The 13508-nt window shown below is 44.6% G+C and overlaps 1 protein-coding gene across 3 annotated transcripts in view; it reads left to right on the top strand.

Annotated features, from left to right (window-relative positions):
• KIF9 (kinesin family member 9) overlaps nucleotides 1-13508 on the top strand; it is a 46515-nt gene that overhangs the window by 5484 nt on the left and 27523 nt on the right. For all 3 annotated transcript variants that reach the window (XM_056129430.1, XM_056129429.1, XM_056129428.1), the window contains 6 exons: nucleotides 2040-2137; nucleotides 5189-5354; nucleotides 7003-7109; nucleotides 10424-10648; nucleotides 12412-12495; nucleotides 12583-12675. In XM_056129430.1, coding sequence (XP_055985405.1) covers nucleotides 2045-2137; nucleotides 5189-5354; nucleotides 7003-7109; nucleotides 10424-10648; nucleotides 12412-12495; nucleotides 12583-12675 — 768 coding nt within the window. In that variant the 5' untranslated portion in view covers nucleotides 2040-2044. The remainder of the gene's footprint in view (nucleotides 1-2039; nucleotides 2138-5188; nucleotides 5355-7002; nucleotides 7110-10423; nucleotides 10649-12411; nucleotides 12496-12582; nucleotides 12676-13508) is intronic.

The following is a 13508-nucleotide window of genomic DNA, read 5'->3' as shown; positions in this document are numbered from 1 at the left end:
CCCCCACAATATACTAGTCTTCTTTGTAAAATCTCTACTAGTTGGTTTCGTTTGGGTGTTGAAGTGGGACGAGGATTGGGAGTAGGGAGATTAGAACCACTCTTAGAAGTGCTTTGGACTATTCCTGGTTTTTTGCTCAGGTAAGACTCCTGGTGATGTTCAGGGGACCATATGTAGTGCCCTGGATAGAACTAAGGTCAACTGCAAGCATGAATGCAAGAACCCTCTATCTCTTAGAACCTGTACTGTCTCGCCAACCCTGCTAGTTGTCCTTGACTTTGCTTGACTATTGATGGTATTTATTGTCCCTATCTTGGGGCTGGTTGGCCCAGCTTCTATTCCTCCGCCCCTCTCGGAGAGCCCAGCAAGCTACCGAGAGTATCTCACCCACACGGCAAAGCCTGGCAAGCACCCTGTGGCGTATTCGATATGCCAAACACAGTAACAACAAGTCTCGCAATGGAGACGTTACTGGGCCCGCTTGAGCAAATCGATGAACAATGGGAGGACAGACAGTGCTATTGTCCTTATCTTGAGAAAGTTTTTTCCATTATTGAATAGCTCTACCTAAGAGGAAGTCCATTCACTTAAATCTGCCCCCTTTTTTTTAAATCTATGAACTTTCATTCTATTCTATGAAGCCACATCATGGGGTCGGAGAGATAGTTTAAGGGTTAAGGCATTTGCCTTGCATTCAGCTGACTCTAGTTTTATCCCCAGCTCCACATATTGTTTCCTAAGCATTGCCGGGAGTGACTTATGAGCACAGAGCTAGGAGTAACTCCTGAAGAGCTGACGAGATAGTGCAGTAGGTAGGGCACTTTCCTTGTGATCATCCCCAACACTCCATGTGGTTCCTCAAGTGCCACTAGCTCAGGAATGAATAACGCCTCAGCAGTCTCGGAGAACAGCTGAGTATGTCCCTTCCCCCCCAAGAAAAGAAAAGAAATAACCCCTGAGCACCACCAGGTATGACCCCTAAACTAAAAGAACCCCAAGACCATAAAATATGAAGCTACATAAAAGATTAATTTAACATCATAGGGCAGGGGAGATGACTCAACGACTGGAGCACATGCTTTGCATGAGAGATGCCCAGATTCAGTCCTGGCACTGCATAGTCCCCTGAGCACTGAGCCAGAAGTATCCCCTGATCACCACCAGGTCTTGCCCCAAATAAACAAAATTATATATGGCAGTTGTCATGAGAATGCAAGTGAAGGAGTACAGATGTAAGTGTCTATCTAACCTAAAATGATGAGAATGCATTTAGGTTTTAGTAAAGGAAGAAGATATATGGGACTGTCTTGTGATTTTTTTCTCAGTGGAATGCCAGAGAAGAAAAACTATTTGATTATGGGTTGTATTAAATATAATGCTCAGGATCTGTAACTCATCAGTAGAGAACTTGCCTTGTATGTGTGAGGCCCTGGGTTCGATCCTTAGTACCACGGAGAGAAAAAAGAGATTCAAGTGTATTGCTAGGGAATATTTCTGATCTAAGTGCATCTAATGGAGGTAGAAGCAGAGACGTTTCATCTGAAGCAATATTTGTAAATGAAGAAAAGAAAATTCATTTAAATGCAATTTTATAGTAAGAAGTTTGGAGGAAAATATAATGAATGAGGCCAAGTCTAGGTGTACTTAATATAGAACATTCCTAAACTCCCCCAACAGCATTGTTTTTGCTTGGTATGTCAGTCTGTTAGGGTTATTGGTGGAAAATGGTGTAGACTGTTTAGCTACTTGTTGAAAGTAGGGTCTTATGGGTAATGCTCATGGACCATACTTCACTCTTTTATAAACTTTTTTTTGCTCTGTTTTTTGGGCCATGCTTGATGGTGCTCAGGGCTTTCTCCTGACTGTGTACTCCTTGAAGAGGACTATACGTGCTATCAGGAGCCCATGTTGACTACATGCAAGGCATTGTCTACTGTACTGTCTCTCTGGCACACTCTTTTCTCGTCTTGATGAATGACACCTTCCCTCTTGTCATTTGGTGATGACCATGAAAAATTTTACTGTCTTTTGCTTTTCAGGTAGGATGGGTACTAGGAAAAAAGTTCATGCCTTTGTTCGTGTCAAACCCACTGATGACTTTGCTCATGAAATGATCAGATATGGAGATGATAACAAAGTAAGTGCATTGTTTTGCCATGCCCTGCCTCAGCCCCTCTGTCCCAGCTCACTACAGTGTAATCCCCATTTGTACTCTTTTTTTTTTCTTTTTGGGTCACACCCGGCGATGCACAGGGGTTACTCCTGGCTCTGCACTCAGGAGTTACCCCTGGCGGTGCTCAGGGGACCATATGGGATGCTGGGAATCGAACCTGGGTCAGCTGCGTGCAAGGCAAATGCCCTACCCGCTGTGCTATTGCTCCAGCCCCTGTACTCTTTTTAAGGACCAAACCTTTACAAAATTGATAAAATTTTAGATGAACCCTAAAATCCATCAGGTCCAAATTGATACTTCACAGTGCCATTAAGGAAAGATCCTTTGTCATATTTTGGTTTTCGTTTGGGGGCCACTCCCAGTAGGACTATGGGGGCTCGCTGCCACATGCCATGCTGCAGATGAACCTGGGGTTGCTGCATGCAAAGCATATGCTCCAGCTCTCTGACCCATTTCCCTGACCCCCCAAAGATCTGACACCTTCCTCCTTCTCTTCATTGTTGTTGTAATGACCAAGCGGTCCATATACACCTGGCTATAGTGCTCCCTCAGTTAGTTGGTTTGCTCTCCATTAGTCCCATTCTTGAGTTGGGTTGCTCCCCCGGGGTATCATTTGCTACACTGGGGATCTCAGGTAGTAGAGCTTCCAGAATTGTGCTCAGTGCAGCAACAGCACGGGGACCTCTTTTACTCCTGCAGGACTGCTGCTCCAGGCCTGAGCTCTGGAGCTCTCAAACCCCCATTTTTAACTGTTAAGTTCTTCTGTTTGTTTGTTTACTTGCTTGTTTTTTTGAGTCTTACCCGGTGATGCTCAGGGATTACTCCTGGCTCTGCACTCAGGAATCACTCCCGGAAGTGCTCAGGGGACCATATGTGATGCCAGACATCAACCCCGGGTTGGGTACATGCAAGGAAAACCCCCTCCCCACTGTACTATCGCTCTGACCCCTTAATTGGTAAGTTTTACTGAAGCTGTGGGAGAACCTTTCACTGAGAAAGCCAGGAAGATTTGTCCATCCCCTTGCCCTCACCACTGTTCTGAAGACCCACCTGGAGCCTGTGACAAACTCAAGACAGCTCTCATGTGTTCAGCAAGTTCTTATTCAGCAAGTATACATTTATATGTGGGTTTACCCAGTTCCGCTGTAAGATTTGCTATAAAGGAAGAATTCCAGGACAAACTTCTAAAGCATCAAAAAAATCATAAAAAAGCAACCCTGCAAATGCTCCTCTGGACAGAGGATCCACAAGCACTAAGCAGAGTTATTTAATGGGTGGATGAACAAGCCTGACTATCTGGACTTCGTCTGTGCATTGGCTCTTGGACCAGGGCAGACACCATAAGATTCTAGTGAGAGTCTGTTTATATCCAAATTCTCCATTGTGAAGACTGGGTGTACTATTTATCTAACCCCAACTTCCCAAACCAGTGGAGACCAGCTATCACAATGCTTTCTTGAAGGAATCTAAACCTTAAAAAAGTTTTCATAAGTCTTTGCATCTAAAAACTTCTGACAAGGGACTGGAGAGATGGTACAGAGGTTGTGGTGATTGCCTGGCATGCAGCTAACCCTGGTTTAGCCCTTGGCACTACATATAGTGTCCCAACTACTGCCAAGAGTGATCTCTGAGCATGGAGCCCAGGAGTAAGCCCTGAATACCACCAGGTGTGGCACCAGACCCCCCAAATATGCTGACAGGCTGGGGGATATAGATCAGTGATAGAATACTTGACCTAACAAGTCAAGGAAAATTTTAACATAATGCTTGCATAATTCCAATATATTACTAATATATTTTAATCTTATGCTGGAGATATGACTCAGTGGTAGAATATAATGCCTTGTATGTCTGAGGTCCTAGATTTGATCCTTGCACCAGCCCCTAAAGAAGAAAAAAACCCAAAGGGGCTGGAGAGGACTGGAGACATAGACAGAGGGCTGAGTGCATGCTCTGAACGTGGGAGGTCAAGGTTCAATCCCTGCCACTTAATGGTCCCCTAACCACCAAGCTGGACGTAGCTTTTGAGCACAGCGAGGTGTGGCCCCGAAACAAAGGGGCTGGGACCATTGTTCAAAAGCATTGAACACAAGCCTTATATATAAGAGCTCTGGGTTTGATCTCTACTACACTGTCCCCTAAGCCTTTGCAGGAGTTGGGGACCCACCCCACACATACTTTCCCTGCACTAAATTCAAAAAGTGGCCCCCTTGGTTGGTTCTAATAGCACTGAATGACTGAGAGAAGACCAGAGCTGCTTACATGGCCATAATTTAATCCTCACGTTGGCACACTGTCTGGAAGCAGATGCTTGACTACTATGGGCAGCCTCACCTTCAGTTCCCAGGTCTGGGCTCAGACTCAGACGTCTATCACCAAGCTCACTTTCTCTTTAGCCTGCTTCAAGGCCTCTCAGTGCTGGAATAAATCTAAAGCTTATTTAATATAAATTTACCTGACCAATGTCATGAGAATACAAGTAAAGGAGTACAGATGTAAGTGTCTATCTAACCTAAAAATGCAGTTAGGTTTTAGTCATAGCTGGAAGAAAAAACAGAACCTGGCAAACTAGGCTGTGATGTACTAAAGCTAGTAAGTGTGGCTGTCTCCCCACTGACCCTTCTACTGGAAAGGTTGTTTGACTTTCTGACCCAGTAAGTCTTCAGAACATCAGCTTATACATGACTTTTTGTTCTTCCTAAAATTCATTTTCTCCTATTTTATCCAGGTCAGTCCATCAGTGTTCATGATTCTTTTTAACACCAATTCCCTTTTTGTTTATTTGTTTCTTTGTTTTTTGAACCACACTGTGTGCTCAGGGGTTACTCCTGGCTCTGTCTTCAGGAATTATTCCTGTGAAAGTGCTCAGCTCACCATATGGGATGGGGTCAAACCCAGGGCAAAAGCCCCACCTGCTGTACTATCATTCCAGTCCCTAACACCAATTTCCTAACACATTTTTTTCTTCCTTCTTTCCTCTGCCCTTACCTCCCTCCCTCCCTCCCTCCCCCAAAGAGCATTGATATTCACTTAAAGAAAGATTCTCGAAGAGGAGTTGTCAATAACCAGCAGACAGACTGGTCGTTTAAGCTGGATGGAGTGCTCCATGATGCCTCCCAGGACGTGGTATATGAGACGGTTGCAAAGGATGTGGTTTCTCAGGCACTCAATGGCTATAATGGTAATTTAGTTCATTAACCATTTGCCTTACATAAGAACCTGCACAGCCCTTCCTGGAGGAAGAGGCGCAAGTATTTTATGATGAATAAAATAAATTATAACCTCACTTACTAATACTTGTTGACTTATTTGTCTCCATGTTCTTATGTTATTATTTTCTTGGTGACATGGTGAATATAGCTTGATCCAGTGTCCTGGGATCCTAGCTTCATAGGAAGATTAAATGACCCCAGAGCTCGATAGGTCATGAAGATTCAAATGTCTTTTTTTAGCTCTCCTAAGTACTAATTTTTTAAGATAATCCTTAAAATGAACTTGAAGGAGTTTGAAATTTTTTCTCTCTTAACTGCCTGAGAAAATCTATTTCCGTTCATTATACCAGCACAGTTCATATATGTTCATGTGGAGGAATGAATACATATTCAGAAACTATATACATATGTAGTGAGTAGAATTTTATTTAACCAATTGAAAGCAGTTTTAGTTTTGAGAAGTGTTTGCCAGCAATTCAGTCTAAGATTATTTAAAAGTCTTAAAAAGATTTTAAAGTCTTTGGAAAGATTATGTCAGTTTTTTGACTTTGCCCACCTTGTGACTGCTGATAGAATGTTCCCCGTTTGCAAATGTAAGGCCTGGTGTTTAAAAATCTGTTGAGTGTGGGTGCCCAAATACTGTGAAGTTTCTTGTGCTAATACATAGCAGTGGTTCACCCTAAAGAAATATAACCTGGAAGATATCTAAGTCCCAGAGTGGGTTAAGGAACTTGGGTCCTTGGTACTATCAAACTATAAATGGACTCTGAGACCCAGATGAAGTGACTCGTGTTGGGTTAAGAGATACTATTTCTGACTCCAAGTTCAGAAGCCAAATTAGGGCCCCTTGTGTATAAACAGAGTAAACCTCGGATCTGTAGCATCATCTTTGGAGGGAAAACACTTTCCCATGACCCAGCATTCCCCAGCAATCTGAAGGTATTTTGTCTCTGGCAACCCAGGCCTGAGGATGAGCAGAAGGAAACTGGAGCTCCAGGAGATCAGTTTGTTTCAGGTCTCAGAGCCTAGAAGTGATGGTAGACTTTTAACATGTGAGAGGTTCAGGTCCAAGTTCCCAGAGAAGGTGATGGGACCAGATAGAGCCCTGATTATAAAATGATTCATTTCTGGAAGGGGCATGGGACAAACCAGCATCCTTTCCTATGGGAACTTGGCAGTCAACAAAGACTCATCACTGATAGAAATGTCCTCCCCATTCTCATCCATTCCTTGGGACTGTGAAAGCCTTTCCTTGGAGAGCTTAGCAGTTCAGTCGCTTAAAAGGGAGCTACAGTTCTTACTACCTCCTAATCTTTCTGGGAAAATTCCCAGTGTCTCTTCCCTAAGATTTCCTGTTCTTCTCAGAAGGTGGAGGGACAGATCCTCTGTTTGTAAAGGGACACAGATGCAGAGCAGCAGTCTGTGATCTCACCGTGTATGTCCCTGTATCCCTGCCCATGCACTCTCCATGGCAGGAATTCCTAATGTCCTTGGCAGTTCCTAACAGCCATCTTAAGCCAGGGCCCTAGCTCGCACTGGGCATGCGGGGGGATGGGAGAGCTATCCTTGGAGCTTTTTTCCTGGATGTCACCAAGATGTGTTTTGAAATGTTTGCAGGCACCATCATGTGTTATGGGCAGACAGGAGCTGGCAAGACATACACCATGACGGGAGCTACTGAGAATTACAAGCACCGAGGGATCCTCCCTCGTGCTCTACAGCAGGTAGAGAGTGGACTAGTGGGTGGGTTACCACACAGGTCTCTTACTGTTGCTGTAGCCAACTCCAGGCAAGCTGCTAGAGAGTGTGGGGTACTGGCCTCAAAGGAGTTGCATTCTGGAGGGGAGAGAGGACGTGTGTGTGTGAGTGTGTGTGTGTGTGTGTGTGTGTGACAGAGACAGAGAGACAGAGACAGAGAGGGAGACTTCAGGAAACGAAGTCAGGATTCAGATGGATCCACACCTTGTGCTGAGCCTGTTTCCTCATTTCTGAGAGGGGACTCAGACAGGCTGTTGGGCTTCCTGTTGCTTCCGTGGCCTCTGACCCTGTCATTGAGGATTTGGGGAGCCTACTCATGTTCCTTCCTGATTTGAGGATTTAATGAGGAGCACATGGGCCTGTGAAGCTCTTCCTCACTGGCCACCTCAAAGGAGCAGAAGGAAGAAGCCAAGGATGACACAGGCAGGACTGAATTAGCCCCAGGGAAGTGTGACTGAGGACACGCAGAAGGACCTTCCTTTGTTTGTATGTAGGAAGCACAGGGCTTTACCCTAAAAGTTTATTTTTTTTTTGTCTGTTTTGGGGCACACCCGGCCCTGCTCCAAGCTTACTCCTGACTCTGTGCTCAGGGATCACTCCTGGTGGGCTTGTTGATCAAACCTGAGTTCACCTGGCAATCCCTGGCCAGCCACATGCAAGTCAAGTGCCTTACCCACTCTACCCTATTTCCAGTCCTGAGAAATAAATATATTTAAAATTTTTTTGTTTTGGTTTGTTTTTATTTTTTTTAGACCACACCTGGTGGTGCTCAGGGCTTACTCCTGGTTCTGTGCTTACGGACCACTCCCAGTAGGACTTGGGTCACCATGTAGGGTATCAGGGATTGATTTCGGGTTAGCTGCATGCAAGGCAGGTGCCCTACCCACTGAACTATTGCTCCAGCCCCCAAAAGATATTTTATCTATTTATATTTCATAAAATTTACAGTTGAGGTTCAGGGAGATGACTCAAAAGACTGATGGGGGAAAAAAAAGACTGGTGGAGATGCTCTGTGTGTGGAAGCTCTGGGTTTGATCCCTGACACCACGTGCTTCCCTGAGCACTGCTTGGAGTCATCTCCATCCATCACTGTCTGTTTCTTACCCCAAAACCCAAATAAACTAAAGTAAATTAAAAATTTTCAGTTAAAAAAGTAGATTGATATATTTCAGTTGCTCCAAGGATACTTAAAAAACTGAAACCCAAGCACAAAAATTTGTAAGTCTACAAATGTATCTTATGGTGTTTTACTAATAAAAATTTAAAAAAAAAGTTTACCTGGAGTGGCCAGAGAAATAGTACAGTAGGGAAGGCGTTTGCCTTGCATCTGACTTCACTGGATTTAATCCGTGTCACCCCATAGAGTTTCCCAAGCACCGCCAGGAGTGATCCCTGAGCTTGGAGACAGCAGGAAACCTCAAACATTGCCAGGTGTGCCTCTTCCCCCCAAAAAAGTTTACCTGGAGCTAAAGAGAGAGCTCAGTGGACTGAGTGTGTGCTTTGTATGCCAGAAATCTGGGACCTGTCCCCAGTTCCAAATAGTCCTCTTAGCACTGCCAGGTGTTGCCCAAGAGCCAAAATAAATAAGTTTACCAATAATTGAATTTAGTACCAGATTTTATACAGAAACTAATTAAAACTTATTAACACTTAAAATTCAGTTCCTTATTTGCATGAGCCACATTTAAGTGTTTAGCAGAAACCTGTAGATAGTCGACATATCATTGCAGATCTAGACCAGATTCCTCACACTTACTTGGCTTATCACCTCCTGTCCAGAAAAAAAAAAATCACACCTTCCTGGAAATCTACCTTTTTAAAGGGACTGATCGCACGAAATTACTTACCATTCCCCCTTGGGTTGTTTTAGCATCCTACTTTAGGACAAACTGAGCTAGACTGTTAGAACTAAGTGGTACCTCAAGGATCATCCAGTCCGTCTCCTATGCCAGCCCGTCTCCTATGTAACAGATAAGAACATTATAAAATAGGCTGAGAAGATAGTGTGAAGGACTGGAGAGCTGGTGCAAGGTTCCAGATTCATTCCCCAGCACCATGGACCCTGCTGGTCAGTGACAGCAGTGTGGCCCTAGCACAGCCACGCTCGGCAACACAAACTCAAGTAGGTCAGATACCACTGTGAGTGGCCTCTGCAGCCCCTGACCACTGTTGAGAGCATCCTTCCCCCCACCAGTAAAAAGCAAGAAAAGAAAATTGTAGAGGGAGGGAAACTGTCCTAAAGCTACTCACTTCTAAGTCTGAGGAGGGTATTAAGTTCTAATTTGATTTCTTCCCTTAGTAGCTGAGTGACTACAGACATCATTTTATTGCATAAAACTTGTTTTAACCCTGTCCTGCTGTAATCTCATGAAATCTTGTAAGATGAAATAGTTGGTTTGAAAGAAGGTTTATTAGGGTGAGACCCCTAAGGGAAGAGACTTCCCTCCAGCATCCTTTTCATTCACCATGCCTCTGCCTCTTGGGGCTGTTTAAGAATAACTGATCCATGGGGCCTGGAGTGATAGCACAGCGGGTAGGGCGTTTGCCTTTCATGTGGCCGACCCAGGTTCTATTCCCAGTATCCCATATGGTCCCTCGAGCACCACCAGGAGTAATTTCAGAGTACATGAGCCAGGAGTAACTACCCCTGTGCATCACCAGTGTGACCCAAAAAAGCAAAAAAAGAAAAAAATAGCTGATCCAAGACCAGAGCCATAGTAGAGTGAGTAAGGTGCTTGCCTTGCACACAGCTGACACCAGGTTCAGTCCCTGTTATCTCATGTGGTCCCCGGAGCTCCAGCAGGAGTGATCCCTGAGCAGAGCCAGGAGAAAGCCCTGAGCACTGCTGGGAGTACCACACACACACACACACACACACAAAAGCTGATCTGTAAGCCCAGTATTGGAAAACTACGAGTTGATCATGATTATTTTTTGTGGGTTTTGGTTTTTGGTTTTGTTTTTTTGGTTTTGATTCACACCTGGTGGTGCTCAGGACTTACTCCCGGGTCTGTACTCAAGGATCATTCAGATCCATATGGGGTTCCAGAGATTGAACTAGGGTCATCCATGTGCAAGGCAATTGCTTTTCCCTCTGTACTATCATTTTGGCCACATACCATAAATAATAATTGTACCATGAACAAAATAATCATTGATGACTTTGTCACACCTGCCAGAATATACATCTTGATGTATCTTTCTGAAGCCAGAGCCCCACGAACACTAGCTGATCATTGGTATTCTGCTCTCTGTGAAAATTAATTTATCTCCCATCCAGGTTTTTCGGATGATTGAAGAACGCCCCACACATGCCATCACTGTGCGTGTTTCCTACCTGGAAATCTATAATGAGAGCCTGTTTGATCTCCTGTCCACTCTGCCCTATGTTGGACCCTCAGTCACACCAATGACCATCGTTGAAAATCCACAAGGGGTCTTCATTAAGGGCTTGTCAGTGCACCTCACGAGCCAGGAAGAGGATGCGTTCAGTCTCCTTTTTGAGGTGAGATGATTGAGTCTGTATTCCTTTCTACCTTCCCTTCCTTATTCCTCATTCCCCTGTCTGTCCCATCCTTCTCCTTCCTTATTATTTATTTATTCATTTTTACTTGCTTTGATAATCAATAAAAATTACTACATACTCATGTAGCAAGTTCAGATAGTACTGAAAGAATATAGGAATAAGGGGTTGGGGTGTGGCTTAAGCAGCAGAATGCATGCCTCACATGCATAGTGTCTCAGTGTGACCCCCAGAATGCATGACTCCCACCCTCCCCACTCACAGTACCACCAAAACTGGCCCTGCCTTCACCTCAGCACCACCAGGAGTAACCTCCCTCCACACACACACAACTCACAGCAAGAAAGAAAATTGGAATAAAAATTATTTTTTGTAACAAAAATGTAAAGGTAAAGGTAAAGGCCCTCCCGTTGATCGTCGATTTGCTCGAGCGGGCCCAGTAATGTCTCCATTGGAGACTTTGTTGTTACTGTGTCTGGCATATCGAATACTCTGGGTAGCTTGCCGGGCTCTCCGAGAGGGGCGGAGGAATCGAACTTGGGTCGGCCATGTTGGCCGCTTGTAAGGCGAATGCCCTACCGCTGTGCTATCGCTCCAGCCCAACAAAAATGTATTTTTAAAATTTCTTTTTTGTTACATGGTTGAAATTACGTCTCTTCCCCTGCCTAGTTATCATTAAATCTAGGCACTTGTGGTATCAAAAAATAAATATTAATATATTAGAAGAGAGCTTGTGAATCTATTTTTTTAAATCTCCAATGTATCTTATTCTTTTAAAGATCATGCAGATTGGACCAGAGTGATAGTACAGGGATTAAGGTGCTTGTCTTGCGTGTAGCTGGCCATGGTTTGATCCTTGGCACCACATGGTCCTCCAAGCATGTGAGGGAGTGACCTTCAGTACAGAGCCAGAAGGAGCCCCAAAGCACCACTGGGTGTGGGCCCCTCAACACTCACACACAAAAATATCATGGATATTGAACTTTTTTTTTATGTTATTGGGTCACACCAAAAACTTAGGAATTATTCCTAATGGTGCTTAGGGCATCATAAGGGGTTTTAGAGATCAAACCCAAGTCATGTGTGTGCAAAGCAAGTTCCTTACCCACTGTTCTATGACCCCTCAGCAATAATTTTAAGATTCTTTTTGTTTCGTTGTTTGGTTTTGTTGATTTTTAAATGTTGTTTGGGGGCATGCCTAGAACTACTTATTCCCTCCTCCCACAGGTCCTGGGGGCCATGCAGTGCCAGGGATTGGACCCAGGCCTCCCGCTTACAAAGCATATGCAACTAGTACTTCAATCCATCTCCTGCCTCTTTTTGAGTCACACCTGGAAATGCTCAGAGGTTACTCCTGACTCTGCATTTGGGAATTATTCTCTTGGTGGTGCTCAGGGGACCATACAGGATGCCAGTGATCCAATCCAGCTTGGCCGTGTGCAAGGCAAACACCCTACCTGCTGTGCTATCTCTGACCCCAGGATTCTTTTTTTTTTTTTTATGTCACTCTACATCTCAGTAAGTTATGCCAACTCACATCCCCTTTGTAGTAGGTTAAAAGTATGAGCCTGGACTCCAATTATTTTTCCTTTCTGCTAGATCATAAAGGAGGTTTGCCCAGAGGCCTGGCTGATTTCAGTGTTGTGAGCTCACTTGTATAACTGATGGTATAATTGAAATATCACCCAAAGGCCTTGCTATTTAAGTTTTCAAAATGTTACCTACATTTTTTCCCACTTCTTCAGGGAGAGACCAACAGGATTATCGCCTCCCATACGATGAACAAAAACTCTTCCAGGTCACACTGCATCTTTACCATCTATGTGGAGGTAATTGCAAGCTCTTTGAACTAGGGGCCTTTGCCCTTTAGGATCATCTCCCTGTGACAGTTGGATCTCTGTTTGGATGTTTCACAGGCCCATTCACGGACCTTATCGGACGAAAAGTACATCACCTCCAAAATTAACCTGGTGGACCTAGCAGGCTCAGAGAGGCTGGGGAAGTCTGGGGTAAGTGAGGGAAGCAGAAGGTTCCTTCTCAGTCATAGATGCAGCTCAGCAGTAGAGCAGTTACCTTGCATGTGTGAGGCCCAGGGGTTGATCCTTGGCACTGGGAAAAATAAATAAATAAGAAAAAGAAATTTTAAAAAGGAAAGTTCCTTCTCAACAGACAGTCATCAGGGCTGGAGCGAGAGTACAGTGGGTAGGGCATTTGCCTTGCATGTGGCTGACCTGGGTTCAATTTCCGGCATCCCATATGGTCCCTTGAGCAACGCCAGGAATGATTTCTGAGTGCAGAACCAGGGATAACCCCTGAGCATCGCAGGGTATGACCCAAAAAGCAAGCAAACAAACAAACAAACAAAAAAAAAAGTCAGTCATTAGCCTTGTTTCAGGCATAATTTTCCCCTGGGCTAGAGCGATAGTACAGTAGGTAGGGTGTTTGCCTTGCGTGAGGTCAACCCAGGTTAGATTCTCCAGCATCCCATTATGGTCCCCTGAGCACTGCCAGAGGTAATTCCTGAGTGCAGAGCCAGGAGTAACCCCTGAGCATAGCCAGGTGTGACGCCCCCCAAAAAAAAACAGGCATAGTTCCCTGTGCCTTTGCCCACGCCCACAACTCATCCCTCACTGGGGGTTAGTGAGCGGAGTCATGAGCCTGCTGCAGAGGGGTGGGAAGCTGGGCCCTGAGAGATAAATGCAGGATAGATGCTACACAGAGAAAGCCTCATCCTCAACCGTACTTTGTGAATATAAAGTGGGGTGATAGCTGCTATACTCTTAGCAAGATACCTGGTGCTCAGAAAGTGCACCAGAAATGTCCCATGCTAATGTTGGTATTT

This window comes from Sorex fumeus, unplaced genomic scaffold, assembly GCF_029834395.1.
Source record: "Sorex fumeus unplaced genomic scaffold, SorFum_2.1 ptg000072l, whole genome shotgun sequence".
In the NCBI taxonomy this organism is placed as follows: Eukaryota; Metazoa; Chordata; class Mammalia; order Eulipotyphla; family Soricidae; genus Sorex; species Sorex fumeus.
Note: the sequence above shows the minus strand (reverse complement) of the source record. Positions and strands in the feature narration are given on the sequence as shown.